The 23,826-nt window shown below is 45.2% G+C and overlaps 1 protein-coding gene across 1 annotated transcript in view; it reads right to left on the bottom strand.

The window, feature by feature from the left end:
• The window catches only part of LOC137424820 (interleukin-6 receptor subunit beta), a 133,027-nt gene that overhangs the window by 93,215 nt on the left and 15,986 nt on the right, over window positions 1-23,826 (bottom strand). The window contains exons 2-4 of the mRNA XM_078774367.1: window positions 15,337-15,447; window positions 14,124-14,489; window positions 2,212-2,335 (exon numbers count right to left, since the gene is read on the bottom strand). Coding sequence (XP_078630493.1) covers window positions 2,212-2,335; window positions 14,124-14,489; window positions 15,337-15,379 — 533 coding nt within the window. The 5' untranslated portion in view covers window positions 15,380-15,447. The remainder of the gene's footprint in view (window positions 1-2,211; window positions 2,336-14,123; window positions 14,490-15,336; window positions 15,448-23,826) is intronic.

Raw genomic sequence — 23,826 nt, 5'->3', positions numbered from 1 at the left:
ATGGTCAGTAGCGAGTGTGCCCACCTTGTGCATTGATGCAGGCCTGGCACCTTCGCCTCATTGAGGCCACTAAACGTCGATGAAATTCCTGGGGAAGATCATTCCATATCCGAGGAAGGATTTGACGGAGTTCCTGCAGCGTTGTTGGAGGATTCGGATGACGTCGTAAAACGTCGCTCCATTTCATCCCAGACGTGTTCAATGGGTGACAAATCAGGGGATCTTGCGGGCCAGGGTAACACATTAACATTGTTCTGATTAAGATACTGCTGTACAACTCGAGCAACGTGTGGTCTGGCGTTATCGTATTGAAACGTCACTCCAGGGCCGTTCTGTTGCAAAAACGGTAAAGCGGCCATTTGCAAAATCTCGTCTCGGTACCTCACAGCATTCAAGTTCCCCTCAATCACAATCATTGGCGTCCTTGCTGCAGCTGTTATCCCACCCCAGATCATAACGCCCCCACCTCCAAAACGATCCCCTTCCAGAACACATGGCCTGATGTTACGTTCACCTGTGCGCCTGTAGACACATGTCCTACCGTCAGCTCGGTGAAGCTGTGCTAAATGGTGTTTCTATGGACGTTGAATCGACGAGCAACGTCACGCTGCGAGGTACCAGACTGAAGCATACCTATAGCTCTCCATCTGTCATTTTCCCCGAGGCGTGGCATGTCGAACTTGTTCCAGAACGATGAATAGAGGTGTTTTTCTGACTTCTGCACTTCTTAAGACTGCATTGAGTGGAAATGATAAGCGTCTGGTTGTCTGGCCTTTTAAAGTGAACATTGCTGGCCATTTTTCTCGAATATGTCATGCTTCTTGCAGATGTCGTAGGGCTCCTAATTAGGGCTCCTAAATTAATTCTTGCAAATTTCGTGCAATTCGAACAACAACTGCTTGGTTAAGTTTCTTCGACCATTTTGACACACTCTTTCTCTGGTTCAAATCCAAAAATTCATTCTCAAGATTACCAATGAAAAAATTCCATGTCACAATAACTTTTGCCTCTGAGTATATACAGATATATAGAAGATAGATAAAATAAAAGTATGAAGGGTCGATACAAAAGTAATGCCTCTTATCTTTTAGTTCGTATCCAAAGCATCGTAGGAAAGCTACACGAGATCACAACGAAAGGTTTGTATCTTACACCCATTTTAAGTTGTTGTTGTTGTTGTTGTTTTTGTATAGCCCGAACAGTTCTCTCGAACAAGCCCGTAGCATGGAGACAGCCGATCGATCTCCCAGGGGGCGACCCAGAGATCCCCCACATCCAGGATGGGGTACCTCTTACCTTCACAAAGTCACGGCCACGATAGAGTTAGGCAGAGAGAGAGAGAGAGAGAGAGAGAGAGAGAGATAGACAGAGGGAGAGGGAGAGGGAGAGACCGAGACAGAGACAAGAGGGAAAGGGCCGGTCCATGGGCTCCCATCGGCACTCTGACCGTGACCGTGCTGCCCTGATAAATTCGGACAACAGGGAAGAACGGGGAAGATTTGGCCCCCGACTTGTGTTGGGGGTACAACCACCATGAAGAGGCATCCCCGATAGTTGTCCCATTTTAATTTGAGCGGCACTGTGATCGGTCATATGACAACATCTCACCATGCTTTAAAAATGGCTGCCCCACTATATGTGCATACCAAGCAGAGAAAGAACAGTAACCGGTATTTAATTTCTTACTGCAGAAGAGGTTCCTCCTGTGGATATTCATTAGTATTTAAAGAATTTATACAGTGACTCTACCATTGATGGGAGCACCATTAGATGTTGGGCAAAGCGTTTCAAGAGTGGGGAAACTGATATCGTCCATACGTCTCAAAGTGGTCAGCATGCAAGCACAGTAATACAGGTGAACAAGAATCGGATTGATGCGCTCATTAAAGTGCATTGCAGTTGACGGAGAATATGTGGAAAAAATACTTCCTATTTGCCACATGTGTACACATATTGCATACCCCTGTAATTTTGATTGTAATTGAAATTATATTTATTGAGATATAAAATAAGAGGCATTACTTTCATACCAACCCTCGTCGATGGTCCCTTATCATATATATTCATTCTTCTTCTTCTTCTTCTTCTTCTTCTGTTTTTTTTACAAGTATGATTAACAATATGCTCTACATTCAGGAACCCCATACACACCTATAATGAAGAAAAAAACAGAAATTAATTATTGTGTTTTGTTCTCCCTTGTGAACTTACACCTTGTATCGCAGATGGAAGATTGTCTGTTGTGGTTCTAAAAAATCAGTCAGAATCCACGAACAGTTCATGTAGAGGATGTCCATTGTGTAGCACGTGATGTTAAAAGGAGCATATGGAGGGTCTGCACACAGAATGAAAGAGACAGTTAGCAGGATGGTTCCAGAGTGATTGATGTGGCATATTAATCAATATATTATGTCCCATCCCCTACAATGTTTATTGCCCCCATATTCCTTCAGTCCAAATTTGAACATTATACCCTTTATTCCTGCATCCAACCTCTAAGTAAGCTTTCGAACCTGCACCCAATTAATGTTCTATTCATAATTTAGTGTAGGGATTTTGTGTACTCAAATTGAAGCTGTCTCATCTGATAACATTACTTGACCCAACTACAATCTGTCATCCTGGTTCTTTGCAGGCAAGGTATTGCATCAATTTACACACCACTTTTCAGCAAACACATTAATGTATTGCCCTGCCTGCCAATCCATCAATATAATAGGCCAATGCTGCTTGTCTGTCCCACCCTGGAACATGGAAAGCTCCTTGGAGAGAAAAAAAAATTGGGTAAAAGTTGCTTCAAATTAATCCAAACCTATGGGAAAATCATAATTTTTAAAATCAGACAAAAAGTTGCACCCAGGCGATGTATAAGCAACAGACTGCTGCCTTGATCACTCACAAACATTTTTTTCTTCACTGTTAAGAAATGTTTAACCTCCCATTTTAAGCTCTTTCTCAAACAGTGCAATAATAAAAGGAGCCAAGGGCTCCTGTTGATCTATACATATTGTTACTATTGTAGTGGGGGGGGGGGGGGTGTAGAGATTACCTAAGAACAGAAGGAACTGTACAGAGTAGTATGGTCCTTGTACAAGTAGTTAGCCACTATTGATGTAATAAGCAGGGCCACGTCGGCTTAAAGATTGTTTGTTTGAATGTGTACCCTATGGAGGGTGGTGCATTGTAATGGATAGCGAGGGATTAAATTAATTAAATGTGTGTATAGCCCTCCCTGTAAACATCTACCATGAGCGACAGGAGACAGTGCGAGAGAGAGAGGGGCAGAGCTATAAGCGCCTCCAAGGGCAGAACTACGAATGCCTCCAAAGGGTGGAACGTTGCTCAGGGAAAAGAAGGTACTCGAGCTTGTAGCTCTCAGTTTGGTGCATTTGGAAGAGAGATCGGACTCTCTGATTAAAATTGACAATGTGCCAGGAGGGAGGAGTTAGCGTGCAAAAAGATCACGCTAGTTTTTAGGATAACTGAGGCGTTTGGAGGAGGACTAGACAGAGTGTTCCAAGGGGATTGGGAGTCTGAGGAGAACTTTAAGGAGGTTGTCTGCCTGCCTGCCTTGGCCCAATGCAGCTCCATGCCCACAAATTATATAGAAACAATGTTTCCAAATAAACTTTTTCATTCATAACTGAAAAGATCAAACACCACTATTGTAGTGAAGGATGTTACCTGTCAGGAATACCTGCAAATGCATGTACAAATCAAAATTCACTGATTGCAAAAGTATTCAGCCCCTTAGGTCAGTACTTGGTGGAAGCACCTTTTCCAGCAATGACTGCTACGAGTCTTTTTGGGTAGATCTCTACCAGCTTTGTGCAGTGAAACGGTGAAATCTTTGCCCATTCTTCACATGAAAATTGCTCTCGTTCTGCCAAGTTCAATGAGATCCTGCAGGGAAGATCGTCGATGGACTGCAATCTTCAAGTCTCGCCATAAATGTTCAATTGGGTTAAATTCAGGACTTTGGGCCCTTCAAGAACATCTATTTTATTCTTATTCAGCCACTCCAGTGTGGCTTTAACTTTGTGCTTCAGATCATTGTTCTGCAGAAATGTGAATCTCCTACCCAGTTTGAGATTCATGGCTGATTCCAGCAGGTTTTCATCAAGGATTCTCCTGTAATTTGTGCCGTCCATTGTCCCTTCTATCATGACAGGCTTGCAAGTCCCTGTTGATGAAAAGCAGCTCCATAACATGATGCTGCCACCACCATGCTTGACCGTAGCGATGGTGTTGACTGAGTGATGTGAAGTGTTAGGCTTACACCAGATGTAACGCTTTGAATTTAGACCGAAAAGTTCTATTTTTGTCTTGTCTGAGCACAAAACTTTTCTCCACATGCCTGTGGCATCATTAAGATGATATTTTGCTAACTCCATACAAGGTTTTATATTTGCCTTTTTCAGTAAAGGCTTCTTTCTTACCACCTGCCCATAGAATCCACCTTAATGAAGAGAACAGGATATTGTTGATTGATGAACACTGACCCTCTTCTCGAACATAGGGCCTTGCAGATGTTTGAAAGTCATTGTTGGATTTACAGTGACATCAAACTAGTTTCCTGCTTGCCCGTGGCTGCTGGGTTTGGATAGGCGACCTGATCTGGGTAGAGTCTGGGTGGTGTGATACGTCTTCCACTTCTTAATGATCTATTTCACCGTACCGCTACTGAAAGGGATAATGAGTGACTTTGAAATCATCATATAACCCTCTCCTGGCGGTGCTTCTCCACCACTTTAAATCTGACTTCTTTGGAAGCCTCCTTGGTCTTCATATTTGCCTTGTTGGTTTACCAAGTGAGTTGCACCTAAAAACTTCTTAGATAAGTGCTGTAGCTTAATTTTTTAATTAACCCACTGATTACATACAGGTGAAATCTCTTATACTTATTTTGTAACCTTTCATACAAATAATTTTCTCCTGAAGTGATGTAGGGTTAATTAGGGAAAGGTTTTGAATGCTTATGCAACTGAGAATCATCTGATTTTCTCCGTTAGTTTAACTCATTCCCATTTTATCTGCATTTTTAAAGCTTTTTCACTTCGGATATACAAGTTTGATTTGAAAGCATCATGAAATAAGCTCAGGTGGCATTAAAATGTGAAAAATTTGGAGGGGAGGGGGAAATGTTTTCAGGCCACTGTGTGTGTGGATATATATATATATATATATATATATATATATATATATATATATATATATATATATATATATTGTTATGAATTTTGGGGTAGGCATATATAGATTTAGGTAGATCTGAGTAGGTATCATGTTTCGTCTGTCGTGGGTAGCTAGAACCACCTCGATGTAAATAAGTAGAGGACCTGTAGCCCGTATGTCGGAATAAGTGCGTATCTTCGTCCCCGCCACGAGGGGGCGGGGCATGTTAAGCAGTTGTAGGGAATATGCTAACTCCATTGTGTGTTGTTCCCTCTGTGAACATACCTGTGTCCCTTATGGCAACGCACTCTTGTAGACATTAGATAGGCCCTTAGTGCACACACTAATTAAATCCCCTCCCTTACAATGACTGACCAGAAAAACCAACAGGCAGCGGCCGCGCAGTATGCCACCATGGCGACAAACATCATACCAGGCAGGCTGGTAGCCACTCCCAGGAAAACGTGTGATTGGTCGGGGTAGGTACAAAAAGCTTCCCCGTGATTGGGGGTAAGGAAGGTGAAGGAGCGGCACACTGATTGGCCACCGACCGATGACACCTTGGCCAATCAGTGCGGAAGGCTCGGACATTCGGCCAGTCGGTGTGGATGGCACAGGAGGATGCAACAAGCGATGCCATGATTGGAGGAGAAGCGCAGGTGACGTCAATGGCCGAGGAAGAGACTGGGAGCAGCGGACATTTTGTCACTTTGGCCGGACTGTGCTGGTGAACGTTGGTGTGCCAACATTGTCCCTTCTCATTCCTGCTTCCTTCCTGCCCGGACCTCTTCCCTTTGCCTCTTGCCTTCCCTTGACTGTCCCTTCGTGTTGGCTGCCTTCCCGCTTGGACCTAGCTTCTGCCCTTGCTTTCGTTCCCGGTTGGAGTTCGCTTCGAAAGATGGTGGGAAGACATTGGAGCGCCGATGATTATCTTCCCCGGCGTTCATGTGCGAACGGCGAGCGTGCGAGCTGCAGCAGCCGGGAGACCATTGCGCGCTCACTCGCTTGGCGCGAGAAGCCTGGTGAACGGGTGGGGGGGGGGGGGGGTGGTGGAACGCCAGCAGACAGGACCGAGCGGTTCGCGCTGATGGGAGGTGCGTCGGACGGTGCCTGATCGACCCGATGCTACACTGCCAGACACAGATAAGATGCACCACAGAACACAACACGATGAACCGTTTATTTTATTACCCTTTCCATTCGTCCTGTATACTTATGAAGTCTGTGTGTGGGATCCCGATTTCGGAACATTATTTATTTACCGTCGCGTCCATTGTTCTCAGGTCTGTAATAAATATTCCTTTTGTACATTCTAAATGCCGTTTTTGGTTGATTTATTGATTTCAGGTTGAAGACGCCTGCGGCCGTGATGGTAAGACGGCATAGTTCATCCCGGCTCGTGTATGATCCGCCATCGATTGGGAAACGCCTCCAAGTAAGCTCCAGTCCATCCACAATCCCCTGGTCTTAACCAAGGGGCAATCGCGTGACAATATATATATATAGTCACGCGGACCCTTCGGTGAAGACCAGGGACAGCGGATGGACCAAAACGGATCTAATTGGAGGCGACGATCGAACACGGATTTTGCTTATGTCACGCGGGGAGGAAGAAGGGAAGTGGAAGCTGCGGTAAAAGCGCGTACCTGTGGAGGGCAAACATACTCAAACGGCAGCTCCGATCCTGCAGGGAATATTAACGAACTCGAACACAAGATTTAGAATGTAAAAAAATTAAGATTTATTCACGGCACCCGATAACAAGGAACGCGACGGTAATCAAATAATGGGCCTAAATTGGGATCCCACACACCAGACTACAGAAACGAACAAGGGATGAATTAACGAAAAGAACACGTCGTGTATTTGTGAATGTGGTGCGTCTTAACTCGTCTATAGTCTTGCGTCGGTCGACGTCCCACGCGGCCCCCTCCGTCTGCCTCCGAGCACCACCAGGCCTTGCTCCAAGCACCACGCGTCCAACACAGGCTGGCGAGCTCCACACACGGTCGATCTCCAACACGAGGCACAAACCCAGAATGAAGAAATTGCAGGAGAAGAGAACGCAAGTGCGACTGCACGCTATCAGCCAAGTCCAAGTGAGCTCTCTCAAGAGTTGGACGTGCCAGAGAGAGAAAGGGACATACAAGCGAGAGAGGGACATGCCAGGGTCAGAGCCGGATGTGCAACTCGAGAGAACTCCAAAATGTCGTTCGGCGCGCCCATATATAACATTGCGGCGGTGATGTCAGCCTTGGCGCGCCACCCAATCAGTGCCCTCCACTGAATCACAGGCCTGTAGCGTGGTCATAGCGCGTGTTACTCGAGGCCTAGCAGAGGTGTAGCTGGCTGCGGTCCATGCGGCGGTGCCCTGAACTGGCCTCTTGCCTGTTTTCTTCCAAAGTCTTGTCAGGGAAGGGAATTTAATTAATGCGTACACTAAAGGGCCTAACTAAGTGTCTACAGGTGTGCATTGCCATAAGGGACAAAGGTTTGATGACGAGGTTGGACACACAGGGGCGTTATTCATAAACCCTATACTATCTAACACTCAAACATCCTGGTATGTTCACAGGTATACTCTTACCCGAGAAACCACCTAAACACACAACTTATTACAGGTAGATTCCCTATCACGACAGTCAGATACCTACCTACACAGATCTATCTGGCTCTAGATATTGCGCTACCCTCCCGACATAACACCGCCCCCCCCCCCCCCCCCCCGGAACCGTAGCTCCTGCTAGGTTCACTGCAGGCACTACCCTTCTAGTCTTAACACTTACTGTCTCACACTTAATTAGCCTACGGAATAATTCAGGAGGGCTGTGGGAAGTGAGTCGGACCTCCTACCTATACTCCTTAACAATCATGCAGTCAAATATGTACATTTCATCCGTTGTTCCTGCGGAGAGAGGGAGGAAACAACACACCAAAATCTAACTTAACCACAAAACTTACCCTTAACCAGAAATTCAAAGCTCTATAAAACATTTGTACAACCCCGGTCTACAGACCGCGTCCCCCGATGGATGCCACAAGACGCAACCTTACCTGCGGGGCCATCCCCATATACCCCTAAATTTCCGCAGGCCCTGTCCAGATGTTACAGGTGAATGACATGGCTCGGTGGATTTCGCCCTCATTCATTCAACACAAACCCCTTATCCACGCATACTCATTCCAAAACTCCTTACACACAAAATCATAACCGAGCACGTATTTCACCCCCCCCCCCCCCCCCCCCCTTGCAGGACCATGGCATTGATGTCATATACGTGTGTGCATCATTTCTACTAGGCAGCGGGGAGGTACCGCACAACAAGATGATGGGGGCGCTTCAGGCTGTGGTGCCCGCAGTCCCAAAACAAGTCAACCGACTCACAAGTTAATTGCGCGCCCCCCCCCCCACCCCTTTACCTCTTGGCCCCGTGACAGCCCAACAGCCCTTTCCGCCGTTACCCCGCCGGTGAAGGTCTCCACACACCAGGCTCCATTGCCTCCTGCTGCTGCGCAGCTCCACGGGTCGCCGGGGGTCTCCTTTACCCCAGGGCGCCCAACCAGACCCTCCACCGACGAGCTCCAATTTCCAGATACCACTGGCTGCCAGTAGTAATTGCCGCAGAGGGGGGCCACAGGCATCGCTCCTCAGAGCCTGATCTGTACCTGCGGACACACACACCTTCCCCACCCACAAGATCCCAAAACACATTTCCTCCCCTGCTGCCATTCAATTCTCAACACATTTCCATAGATGGTACAAAAGAGTTGCCATGGCCTGCCTTTGTGAAATCCCCCGTTCACAGTTGAATCATTACACATTTCCAAAACACCATAATCACAATAATCACCACACATCTCTCCATTATCTCCACTCTCACGACCACATGAAAACACATCACCACAACACTAACACAAACGTCACCCACAAGACTCTGTGGCACCCATTCCATCCCCCTCACCGACCATGTCATCACTCTCACCCGCCCCCAACTCCAAATTACCTGTCCCCGAATTTACATGAGCAACTCCTGAAGCTTGGGACAGTACACATCCAACACTCACCTCAAGTGCAGGTAATTACCGGATGGTCAGGTCCAAAGCGCCATCCACCCACAAAATCCCAAAATTTACCATTGAACCAATCAAATTTCTCCAAATTTCACTTTTGTCCCCACTATACTGGCAGGTATGTGGGTCCGCATCCAACGGTGATTATCACTACCCAACTACCTGTGGCTAGGACAGATCTGCACCTCTACCGTGCAAGGGTCATCGGGACAAGGTGAGCAGTCAAAACGCCAACATGGCCCATGAGTGTCCATAAGGGTGCGACCAACCATCCATCCTTCAGCCCCCCTGCGAGGAATACAGCTGCACTAGTCCCAGCTGGCCAATGTGGTAAGCACCTGCTGCCACGAACACGACCGCACGCACAACCTCGGCCCAGGGGAGACGGTCGCAGTGCGTGGCATTCCCCTCACGTCACCTACCGCACCCTCGTCCCCCAGTCCACAGAACCGCAGCCCCCAGTGCTCAGCCACACATGACCACACCAAGGTTCAGTTAACAGCCATGATCCACCAGGAGACCCACCCAGAAGACATGGTCCACACACCTCCAACACACACAGCACCACGTTGACCCTCAGGCTACACAACCACATCCCCATGATCCCGCGTCCCAAATATCGGCACAGTCGCCCCCGCAACCAGTTGAAGCTGTGTCCTGCTACCCTATCAATTTTATCACAGGCTCCAACACTTTGGTCTACACACCTGGATCAATAATGGTGTCACAAAAGAGTGTCCACCATTTCTCTTCACAAAATTCACCCTTAAATTTGCATCTAACCCACAGATTACCCATGCCAAACATTTTTCACATTTTACTAAACTCACCAAAGAAAGATGCTTTGCCATACACATGCCAGCCGAGCATGGCCCATATGCTCGGAACGTTACCAATCTCCCCATTCATCAATCCCATGGCTCTCTTCCAAAACCGAGAGTCCATAAATCATAACGAGACATCTGTGGAAGATCATTCTCACCATCATGTTCCACAGATGCCCAATGGTTGTCTGGCAGGCTATAATCCATCCCTGTCCATTCGGTTCGACCCACGTCCATAGCCCAGCACGGCATGGCAGGTCACCACACGCCGGCTGTCCCAGAGTCTCAGGGAGAGGGTGTCAGGCCGCATGCCCGGGTGGTCACCATATCAGGCCCAAGTTGGCCGTCCACGATGCCACCACCAAAGCGCGACTCACAGCACCTTCCCCTAGTGGTCCTCAATATCTGCCATCCCAGGCTTGAGAAACCACCTCGGACCCCCTGGAGATCTTAACCCCCACCAGGGTCCCGTGACCCTGCCGGCCCGAGCCACCAGCTCGGACGGCGCCCCGACAGACAGGGGACGCCACATTCCACCAGACCTCCCCGTGGGGCCAAGTCATACCATGACATCCATGGCTGGACCCCACATCCAAATATCCCCAGCACAGCCCCCCAGCTGGCTGGCATCACCAAATTTTGAAAGGGGGAAATTTTGCCCGAGGCCGATCCCAATGACCTCCCCTTGTCCAAATTCCACAGCCGGGGGACCAACTCCCTCCATGGCTGTGCCAAATCCATTTCCCATTTCCATTTAATTTTAAATTTCCTTTTAACAATTTGTATCTCCCGTCCCAAACCGCAGCTGCAGGTAACAACACCTACCACAGGTTGTTCTGCCCCTCCCTGCAGCTGCTCCAAATTCCCTACAGGGACCAAATTTTCGGAGGCTCGATCTCCCGACTCCCCAAGGTCCAAATCCAGCCCAGAGCCAACACACTCCCCCAACTGGTTCTGCAATTTTCGAGCCTCTTGTACCCAATCATTGTGCATGGTGAGGGTCCCCTCGGTCACCACAACCTCCTCCTCGGACTGACTCACCTCATTCCCCAAACTCCTTTGGGCCTGGTCAACCTTGTCCTCCATGGGACTGTCCCAGGTCCCCAGCCGCCGTATCACATCATCCTCATCATCATCCCCATTAACACTTTGCGGCCCCGACAGGTCTTCCCCAACAAATACCCGGTCCGGCTCCATTGCCCCGGACCCCCAATAATGTTACCCCCTCTTGCTCTAAACCACCGCCCTGGTGCTGCAAGGATTCAAATCCATCCCCCGGTTGGTGTGTTGTGGCATCCACCCGGCCCCGATAAACCTCCAGGCCACGATGTGGGCAACATCCTCCCTTACAATTTAATTCTCCATTCACCTCTTCAAATTCGGCATCTACCTGTATGCATTCCCCATTCACCTGTGGGCACTCCACGTTCACCTGTGGACATGCCCCATTTACTTCTACTGCCATTCCCGGTGCAATTCCCAATTTGGCTCCTTCCTGGCCTCCATCAGCACCAAATCTCCTCATTTCTCCTTTTAGTTCATTCCCCTGGGACTCTATTTTGTTATTCAATCCCTCAATTTTTCCTTCCAACCGCTCACCCTGAGCATTCATGTTGTTTTCTAATCCCCCAATTTTGTTGTTCATTTCCCCCATTTTTCCATTTATTCCCCGAATTTCTGCATTGGTTCACTCACTTTGCTCCCTCTGAGCCCTCATTTCCCAAAAGAATCGATCCCACATCTGGTCGTGTATTGGGGCCGTACCTACGGCGGGGGAAGTTCCACCACTACTCTCTACCCCAACTACTTCCGACTCACTCCCAATGCTATCTCCATCTTCCATCCTCCTTTCCTCCATATTGCCCACCTCCTCCATCCTTAAAGGAGGTCGCTTTCCCACACACATATTTAACAGAAATAAAATTTAACTTTTACCGACGCTCCATCAGCGTCTCGTAGCCCAACCGACTATACAATTTATCGCCTCAGACGAACAAATTTTGTGTTCAAATGTTGGGCGCGATGTACGCCCGACCGGGTCGATCGCAGCCGCGGACAAAAAAATTTGTCCGTCGAGCCCGTATCCTCACTCTTGACACCAGTTGTTGCGCGGACCCCTCGGTGAAGACCAAGGACTGCGGATGGACCTAAACGGATCTAATTGGAGGCAACGACGGAACACGGATTTTGCTTATCCTCACTCTTGGCGGGGAGGAAGAAGGGAAGTGGAAGCTGCGGTAAAAGCACGTACCTGTGGAGGGCGAACGAACTCAAACGGCAGCTCCGATACTGCAGGCAATATTAACGAACTCGAACACAAGATTTAGAATGTACAAAAATAAAGAATTATTCACGGCACCCGATAACAAGGAACACGACGGTAATCAAATAATGGGCCTAAATTTGTATCCCACACACCAGACTTCAGAAACGAACAAAGGATGAATTAATGAAAAGAACACGTCGTGTATTTGTGAGTGTGGTGAATCTTAACTCGTCTGTAGTCTTGCGTCCGTCGACGTCCCACACGGCTCCCTCCGTCCGCCTCCGAGCACCACCAGGTCTCGCTCCAAGCACCACGCATCCAATGCAGGCTGGCGAGTTCCACACACGGTCGATCTCCAACACGAGGCACAAACCCAGAAATTGCAGGAGGAGAGAACGCACGTGTGACTGCACGCTATCAGCCAAGTCCAAGTGAGCTCTCTCAAGAGTTGGACGTGCCAGAGAGACAAAGGGACGTGCAAGCGAGAGAGGGACGTGCCAGGGTCAGAGCCGGATGTGCAACTCTAGAGAACTCCAAAATGTCGTTCGGCGTGCCCCTATATAACCTTGCGGTGGTGACATCAGCCTTGGCGCGCCACCCAATCAGTGCCCGCCACTGAATTACAGGCCTGTAGCGTGGTTGTAGCGCGTGTTACTCGAGACCTAGCGGAGGTATAGCTGGCTGCGGTCCATGCGGCGGTGCCCTGAACTGGCCTCTTGCCTGTTTTCTTCCAAAGTCTTGTCAGGGAAGGAAATTTAATTAATGCGTGCACTAAAGGGCCTAACTAAGTGTCTACAGGTGTGCATTGCCATAAGGGCCAAAGGTTTTATGACCAGGTTGGACACACAGGGGCGTTATTCTTAATCCCTATACTATCTAACACTCGAACATCCTCGTATGTTCACAGGTATACTCTTACCCGACAAACCGCCTAAACACACAGAACTTATTACATGTAGATTCCCTATCACGACAGTCGTATACCTACTTACACAGATCTATCTGGCTCTAGATATTGCGCTACCCTCCCGACATAACAATATATATATGTACTGTATATATATAAATATATATATATATAGTTGTATTTTTTGTCTGTCTGTCTGTCTACCCATCAATAAATCGGCTGCATTGGTACTAATCTCATCATACTGCATACCATTGGAATCATCTTGGCAAATGATGATGCAAGAAAACATTTATAACATCACAAACATGCATAAACACCTGTGCCTTGCGCATACTGGACGCCCTATAAAAAGTTATATATAGATATTGTATATATTGGATTAATTGTTACATTATTACGATAGTATTGCCTGCTAAATTGATGTGATGAATGTTCTTGTTCTTTAATGGCAACAATTGATCCCACGTTCTTGAGGGGTTGGCCGGGAGAAGCTTGCCCAAAGTATTTCTGCACCAACCAGCTGGCCAGTCCTGACGTTCGACTAAGGTTAGGCCGCAATTTGTAATTTGGCCACGGTACTGGCAATAGCTGGCCTATTCTTTGTGAAGGACACCATTGGATCTTTAACATCCACCAACTAATGCCAGCAAGATGGGGTGCCAAGTGTAACGTCCAGGGACAACAACACAGACATTGATGAATCACCCTGCCTGTGAAACAGCAGGATAGCCGTTTATAGCTATATGTGTGTGTGACAACATAACTCAATACAATCGTACAACTATGGAAGCTTTAACTTTGGCACAGCTTCCCCCAGGGTTTAGGATATTCAATAATGTATAAACAACACTGCCCTGGATCCCACCAATCATCTTACAAGAAACAATGACATTTGTGACTGCAAGCAGTTGATCAGGATTGCCGTTGATGCCAGGAAGGCAGCAGCTGAGCAAAGTGCTCCCCAACATGGTTGTTTCCGTGGGATGCAAGTCGACAAGATTCACTTCAGCAACGCTGCTGTTGATCACATTGTATTGGTTCTTTGGGATCTTTTCTTTGCCCAAGAACCAGATTATATCCTTTGCTTGGTTGTCTAATTCGGTTGACAGGATGCATCGTACAGTGACCGATGAGCCGGGTACAGCCTGTACCTCCAGTGGATCATTAATGGCTGCCAACCCGGGTGGGGTCTGTATCTCTGATGGTTCCACGATGGCTGGCCACCCATTATGAATGACAACACCTGAGAAGAGAAATGAAATAAAACCGCCTGTCAAGCCATTTTTGGCACATCATATTTCAGAGACAACGCAGTAATATTGATCTCCATGTAAGAAACTTTTCAAATTCCAACTTGGACTGGGCGAGAAACTAGAAAGGTTATTCTCCCCTATTTTCTTGCAAATAGGTGTCAGTTAATCTCTCATGTGATCTGAAATGCAAGTCTACTATTTGTTTAATGGCCCAACTATTATTCCTACCTTCTGGTTGTGTCAACCACAGGTCTTTGGCCCAGGTCCTTCACAAACCGGCTGGCCAGAGTAAGTTTGACTGAAGGTGGCAGGAATTTGGACTTCAGGGTGCTGGTGATAACTGAGCTACACTTCGTTAAAGACAATATGGGATCTCTAATGTCCATGAAATAATGTTGGCTGATAGGGACAGAGGAGGGGGGACAGCACATATTGTGATGCAACACCCTGCCTGCGAAACACCACTCGGACAGTTTATAGTTGAGTCTGGAATCAAACCCAGACTAGACAGGTAAAATAAGCACCCAACATCTGCACCATAATGTGGTACCAGATTTGAAAAACTAGCAGGTATGTATTATAATATTGACAACACCACAAATGAAGACAACACAGTTTTTGCACAGCAGCTCCGCAATACAATAATATTCCGAGTGATTTGTGAAAGCTATCAGGAACCCAATGAACATATTTGGATATTTCACGGATGCAAGGATAAAAATATCACAACTTAGAGCTTTCATATATTTCATCTTTGCAACAAGCAGGTAATACCTCAAAACATTATCACTCATAATTGTGCAAAATGTTCCAGTGTCAGGGCATCAGAAAACTCACCAATTGGCCAACAGACAAGAAGCCTGATGATTGTCCGAAACATCTTTGAATGTCTTTAATTCAGCTCAAGATTCCTGTGCAGCCTCTATGCACCCCAGGAGTGTGGACTTCCTTTATAAAACAGAAAACAACACCATATTTACGTGTGCTTGTATTATGGACCTTTCATCAAAGCAAGGATGAAGATAAGTGTGAAATTCTGATAAGGTTCTTATCTCGTGCTCCTTACAGTTTTTCTCGATTGCTTAAACACGATTTTGAAAACAGGGCCCATTTTGTCAAAACACTACACACAATTCACACAACCACACACACAAGTAGCAGAACACCTCAGATCCTTTGCAAAATGAAACACTCTTGTAAAAACTATACACTCATTTATAAAGACCATATTCTGTTACCATATGAAACACACACGTTTCACATGACTTAATTCTGTTTGAACCAGTTACACACTGCTGTTGCGAACCTAAAACACTTTTAGCAATTCTACTTCTCAGCGATTAGAGTACTGCAAGGGAAGCACACAGAGAAAGTGCAAATATGGGCCGATGTTTTGCTCCTTGAGTGTAAGATTTTGATAATTGTGTAATACTTTTGATTTTAGTGTTTATGCAATCGGAAAAAACTGTAACGGGTTGTTTATGAAAGCCAGGGAACATATTGCGAAACTGTTCCTTGCTGAGATTGTGAAACACTCCTCGGATCCCAGCAATTTATTTGCCAAAATGGCTGTTTTTTCACAAATAGCTTTGAACCGCACTCAGAAAGCAAGGCAGAAAAATTAGGTCAAAAAAGATTTACGCGTAAAAAAGTTTTACGATTTCAAATCCCTTCAATCATTTCAATAAATACACTAGAAAGCATCTGAAAATGCGAAGCCCGTCCAATTCCGTTTGTAGTCAGATGTCTTCTTCTTCTTGAGATAAAAAAATAACGAAAACAGTTTTTAAAAATACAAAATCAAAATCGATGATTCTATGGAGCCTTGACCTTTGAGCATTAGATCTAAAAAGGAAAAAGCTTTCAGCTTTTGATTGGTGAACCAATTATGTGACACAATATGCAGATTCCTAAAATTTCAGACCAATCGGATGAAAATTGACGATTTTATGCAACCTTGACCTTTTGATCTGAAAAAAAAAACAATCGACCCCTAAATTCTTTAAATTTGTATATCGGTTTGAAAAATAAATTTGAATTTGGAAAATAATTTCCTTTTGACCAGATTATTAATTTGCCTTCTCCATATTCTCACAATAGAGCTTTGTTGAAACGTTGAAGACAAAACTGTAATTGGTAAATTTAAATTTCAGGTCAATTTACAGTTTTTTCCGATTGCATAAACACTAAAATCAAACGTATTACACAATTATCAAAACCTTACACTCAAGGAGCAAAACATCGGCCCAGATTTGCACCACTATAAGCACAATGTCAGCCTCACACCTTTTACAAAACAATACACACAGTGATTTGCAAAACACTAAACACACTTGTATACATTAGACACAGAAGTATATCATGATGTCACTTCCTTGCAATTCCAAAGCACGGACTGTCAAATTACCACACCTATGAGCCAATTGGTTAAACACAGCCAGCAGGTGCGCAAACACACGATTGCTTAATTGTAGACACACCAATCAGGTTTAAGCACTATAAAAATGTAGCAGGTGAGTTCACCTGTCTTCAACCAAAATGGAAGGAGTCAGAAGACGAAGAGTGAGGGTGATAGGGGGAATCCACGGAGGAGGAGAAGGAGGTAGAGGAAGAGGAAGACCTGAAGCAGGAGGAGAACGTGCTCAAAGAAGAAGAGGACCAAATTTATCAAATGAAATTCGCGCAACACTAGTTGACCATGTCGTGAACCACGGATTGGCGCTGAGGGAGGCTGGACTAAGAGTTCAGCCAAATCTTAGCAGATATACAGTGGCATCTGTCATTAGGACATTTCGACAAGAAAACAGGTAAACTAAAATCTGTCGACAGTTTACAGTAATCAGCTGCTTATTGCATATGCACCATATCAGCACTTTTGATACCCCTTCCTGTGACATTTACAGTAGGTTACATGTATTTTTTTCTACATAGGATTGAGGGTCGAGAACGACAAGGAGGAAGGGGGCCCATGTTCACGCAAGAACAAGAGAGAGAGATCATAAACATGGTTTTGGCCAATAATGCTATCAGGCTCAGAGAAATTCAAGCCAACGTTATCGGTGACCATGCCATTTTCAATACTGTCCATCAGGTCTCTCTGTCAACACTGGCACGCATCCTGAAAGGACATCAGGTTCAAATGAAACAAGTTTATCGAGTGCCTTTTGAGCGGAATTCAGAGAGGGTCAAACAGCTGCGGCATGAGTACGTGGAGGTATGTATTGTTCACCAGTGTGTAACTGGTTCAAACAGAATTAAGTCATATGAAACGTGTGTGTTTCATATGGTAACAGAATATGGTTTTTATAAATTAGTGTATAGTTTTTACAAGAGTGTTTCATTTTGCAAAGGATCTGAGGTGTTCTGCTACTTGTGTGTGTGGTTGTGTGAATTGTGTGTAGTGTTTTGACAAAATGGGCCCTGATTTCAAAATCGTGTTTAAGCAATCGAGAAAAACTGTAATGAAAATTTATGATTTTATGTGATGCTGACCTTTGACCTTTTGACAAAATTATTTATTTGCCTTCACCGTATTACCATCATAAAGCTTTGGTGAACATTGTATGACAATATCTAAAATGGTAAAAAAAAGTTATGGCCCGGACAGACAGGCACAGGCACACACACACACACACACACACACACACACACACACACACACACACACACACACACACACACACACACACACACACACACACATAAACACACACAAACACACACACACACACACACACAACCACACACACAACCACACACACACACACACACACACACACACACAAACACACACAACCACACACACACACACAACCACACAAACACACACACACACACACACATAAACACACACGCAAACACATACACACACACAAACACACAAACACAAGCACACACATACATACACACACACACACACACACACACACACATAAACACACAAGCACACACAACCACACGTGCACACAAACATACACAAACACACACACAAACACACACACACACACACACACAGACACACACACGAAAACACACACACACAAACACACACACACACACACACACACAAACACACACAAAAACACGCAAAAACACACACACACAAACACACACACACACACACACAAACTCGCATACACACCCACACCCACACACAAACACAAACACACACACAAACACACACAAACACACACAAGCACACACACACACATACACACACACATACACACACACACACACACACACACAAAAACAGACAAACACAGACAAACACACACACGCAAACACACACACACACACACACACACAAACACACACACACACACATATACACAAACACACACACACACACACAAACACACAGAAGTGATTACAAAACCCTGTTTCTTGCTGTGCAAGGGCCGGGCTAAATATCTAAATATCGAAAAACCCTCATTAATTGTTCCTAACCCATGACCGGTAAATTACATATCTCCCAGAAATCTGCTGCCCCATCCTGATTGTGGGAGATGGAAACAAGTGAAGTCGTGGATTTCCCGTGTGAGGCAAAGTCGTATGGAAGGCTCCACGACATATTTTCACACGTCAACACAAGCAAGCTCAGGCCAAAAGACCTTTCTCCGTGCGCAGAAATGACTTTGATCGCTATGAAAGATGACTTCATCTCTTGCATGATATGACTGAAAACGAAACCAAAATAACTTAACAGAATTATACAACTATGCAAGTTTTAAAGACTAGGGCATGCCCGTACTATATATATATCTAAAATTATATCCCCCCCCCCCCTCTATTTACATGAAATGGTTTGGTTCATTCGCAAAGCCAAAGCGAACGGCTTGCGAGTACGGTGACAATCCCCCCCCCTCTATTTACATGAAATGGTTTGGTCCAAAGCGAACGGCTTGCGAGTACGGTGACAATCCCCCCCCTCTATTTACATGAAATGGTTTGGTCCAAAGCGAACGGCTTGCGGAGTTTGGTAAAGAAATCGCCATAGCGTGCACAAACGCGCAGGAAAGCGAAAGAATCGCAAATTAGTTTTAATTAGTTTTAAAACATAGTTTAACGCCAACATAGCGGCAACATAGTTTGCCAACGTGAAATAAATGAATACGCTCTCAAATGTGCCGTCCGAGGCAGAGTCTGTTCGCCACGTTCGGCACACGTGATAACTCGCTGCTCTCTGATTGGTTGAATCGTTTTTTGGACATAGCTCGGTAACTACTTCTCCGATTAATATGAAACCTTGAAAAGGCACATCCTCGGGTCCCCAGCAATATACCTGGCAAGTTTCAAGTATATCGGACCCGTGGTTGTCGAGAAACAGCGGTCACAGACAAACATACACACAGAGATTACTGGAATTATAGATAGAAGATATCGCATCTCTTGGGGCCACTTCGATAATCATGGAAGTCCAACTTGGATCTATCCTGAAATGTGCTAGCAAATTCAGTTCTGGTGAAGTTCTCAAGACCGAGACAGTTACCTATATATACTATTGTCGGTGCAGTACGGTGGGAAAATGATAACACAATAATGACAAGTTGCAGGTAAAGGCGATGAGATTCTGTCAGTCTGATAGGCCCTCATGTACATGTAGATTTGTATTGCAGGTTAAACTAACATCCTGGAAGTCAATATCTTTCTGACAATGTCACCACCAAGTGCCAGGTTCCTACACACTTGGTGGTGACATTTTGGCACAATTGAAGCACTGCTCAGCCCTTGGGTCCTCTTAGCTGGACTACTTGAGAGTAGATACTGTAGACCTGCTTGAATGAATGTCATATACCTGAGCAAGGAGAATTCACAGATGGTAAATACACCTTTCTCCTTCCATGAAGGAAGTGATTGACCTAAAGAAGGCATAACCTTTGTGATGAGAATCCATCTATGAAATTTTGTAGGCACGTGGAAAGGTATCCATTCTCACATTACAATTGCCATGCCACCATCGGCAGTCTTTGTGCATCGACTTTCAAGAAACCAATCGATAAGAAATTGCTTCTCTGTAACCAACTGTCCTCTATTCTATTGGGAACGCACAGAGGTCAGGGGACAGACTCATCATTCTTTGAGATTATAATGAAACAATAGGCCCAGGTTTGGCCGAACGTTGTCGGTCATGATTGCAGCTTTGGCCCAAACAACTATCAGGGAAGCCTCTTCGTGGTGGTTGTACCAACCAACGCAAGTCTGGGGCCAAATCTTCCATGTTCTTCCCTGCTGCCCAGATTTTTCAGGGCAGCACGGTCATGGTCAGAGTGGGGATCGATCCCCATGGACCGGCCCTTTCCCTCCTTTTTTTTTATCTCTCTCTCTTTCTCTCTAACTCCGTCGTGGACCTGACTCCATGAAGGCGGTGGTACATCATCCGAGATGGGAATCTCTGGGTCACCCCTACGAGATCGATCGGCTGTCTCAGTGACTCGAGTTTCTTTGAGAGACCTCTCCAGAGCTGTACACCAACAACAACAACTCTCAAGGGCTGATGTTTCAAAAACTCTGTCATCGTTTTGGACTTTGCATCTCCAATACAATGTTCTGCTACATGCGCATCCTTCATGGAGAAAAATGCTGGCATAAGATATAGAGTCACGTGAAAAAGTAAGTACACCCCATGTAAAGTTTTGACTTTTTCAACATATTTCAACATACAGCTATTTGATCTTCATTTCAACAATATTGATAGATAAAGGCGATATAATATAACAAATATCATGAAACATTTACATTTTGTAGTCCATTATATAATTTAAATAAACATAAATGCAAATTTCACATGTGGAAAAAGTAAGTACACCCCGACATTTATCACTACTTCAAATACCTAAAATTAGAATCAGGTGCACCAGCTCAGGTGCAAATGATTAGAACATCGTTAGAGAGGATCTTGGAGGAACCTGTCTTATTTAAACCTCAGACATTTAGTTTGGTTTGCTCTTTGTTGTTGAAGTGTGTGGCGTCACCATCCCTAGATCAGAAGAGCTCTCTTAGGCCTTCGGAAAGAAGGTTATAGATGCCTACGAGTCTGGGAAGGGATTTAAAAAGATCTCCAAACAATTTGAAATCAATCATTCGACTGTCTGGAAGATCATGTACAAGCGGAGAAGATTCCAAACAACTGCCAACTTGTTCAGGCCAGGCCGCCCCAGCAAGTTCAGCTCGAGAGCAGACCGCTAGATGCTGAAAGAAGTCTCTAAGAACCCCAGAATGTCATCATGGGACCGACAGGTAGCTCTTGCCACTGTTGATGTCAAAGTGCACGAGTCTACCATTAGAAAGAGGCTGCACACATTTGATATACATGGGAGGTGTGCCAGGAGGAAACCTTTGCTGTCCAGAAAGAACATCAGGGCAAGAATAAAGTTTGCCAATGAACACCAAGGCAAAGACCAGCACTTCTGGAACAATGTGCTCTGGACAGATGAGTCAAAGGTAGAGCTATTTGGCCACAGTACCAGAAGACATGTTTGGCGAAAACGAAAGAAAACATTTGACCACAAGAACCTGATACCAACTGTAAAGCATGGTGGTGGAAATATTATGGTTTGGGGCAGCTTTGCTGCATCAGGGCCTGGGTAGCTCACCATCATAGAATCCACTATGAATTCTTCATTGTACCAGAGGGTGCTTGAGGAAAATGTGAGGCCATCTGTCGGAAAGTTGAAGCTCAACCGAAGGTGGACCTTGCAACATGACAATGACCCTAAACATACCAGTAAATCCACCAAGGAATGGCTGAAAAGAAAGAAATGGAGGGTTCTGGAATGGCCAAGTCAAAGCCCGGATCTAAATCCGATCGGGATGTTGTGGGGGGATTTGAAACGAGCTGTGCATGCAAGAAACCCCCCAGACATCGCACAGCTGAAAGAATTCTGCATGGAGGAGTGGGCAAAAATTTCTCCCAGTCGATGTCAGAGACGGGTAGACAGTTATATGAAACACCTACTTGAGGTTGTTTCTGCCAAAGGGGGCAATACCACCGATTCGAGCCAAGGGTGTACTTACTTTTTGCACATGCGAAATTTGCATTTATGTTTATTTAAATTATACAATGGTCTACAAAATGTAAATGTTTCATGATGTTTGTTATATTATATCACCTTTATCTATAAATATTGTTGAAATGAAGATCAAATAGCTGTATGTTGAAATATGTTGAAATATGTTGAAAAAGTCAAAACTTTACATGGGGTGTACTTACTTTTTCACGTTACTGTATGTCATCATTGTTTGGCAATATTTAGGAGATGCTTCCTGGACTCCCATGGTGTGTTGCAGCACAAACTGTTGGACAGAACATAAGCTTTTATATACCAATCTGAAACAATGTTTCCACAAGTCATCTTATCGAAAGCACCGAGCCATTCTTAAGCATCTGAATGTTTCTCTCCATAGCCAACCATCTGTGATGCAGTGACTGCACTACAGCATCTCACAGCAGATGGTAACATCTAGTGAGGATGATCTCAATAAGCACTGGAAGTCCTTCAAAACTGTTTTATCAACTGCCGCTAAAGCAATACCCGGAGCTCAGGAAAGAGTTCCATAGTGATTGGTTTGCTGAAAACGATGCAGCCATTGAGAAACTCGTAAACTGAAAGAACACTTGCCTCAAGGCAACAGATGCAACAAAACCCTCTTCCAATGCAATAAAACCCAAGTGCCAGTGCCAGCTTTGCCACATGCAAAATCAGTGGTGGCTCAATCGGGCCAGAGACATAAAATCATTTGCAGAACACCATGGATACACGATTAATTAATGTATTTAATGAATTTATTTAAGGCCATCAAACTTGTCTCCCAGAGGAAATAATTTGGGGTCGGCTCTATTAACTCTATTTTCCATGCCTCACATGGAAAACTGACATTCCAGTTGGATTGAAGGAATATTTCAGCACCCTTCGTAGCCAGACAGGTAAGATAGACCTGCGGTCCTCAAGGAGATATCCCATACCAAAACTATCCATGCTTTTGAGAAACATCCAGAAACAAACCTTCGATGAGGCTCCATCCTCTATATCTGTCAATTCTATATGGAGTGGGATTATGAAGTGAAGAGGACGGGCCTTCAATAATTAGCTTAATAAACTCATTCTGATCATCTGCTATACTGAAAGTGTCCCTTGATACTTAAAGAGCGGTGTAAAAAGAACTGCTGCTTCACATGTGGCCACTTCAGAGGAATCACCTTGCTGGCAACATTTGGAAAGATGTTTTGCACAAATCAGACCGAATATAAATATGGTCTTTTGCTCATAAGTGTCTTCCAGAAGTAGCAAAGGGCCGTTTTTGAGGCGTTACATCCAATACTGATAT

This window comes from Myxine glutinosa, chromosome 1 (assembly GCF_964187855.1).
Source record: "Myxine glutinosa chromosome 1, kmMyxGlut1.1, whole genome shotgun sequence".
Taxonomy (NCBI): domain Eukaryota; kingdom Metazoa; phylum Chordata; class Myxini; order Myxiniformes; family Myxinidae; genus Myxine; species Myxine glutinosa.
Note: the sequence above shows the minus strand (reverse complement) of the source record. Positions and strands in the feature narration are given on the sequence as shown.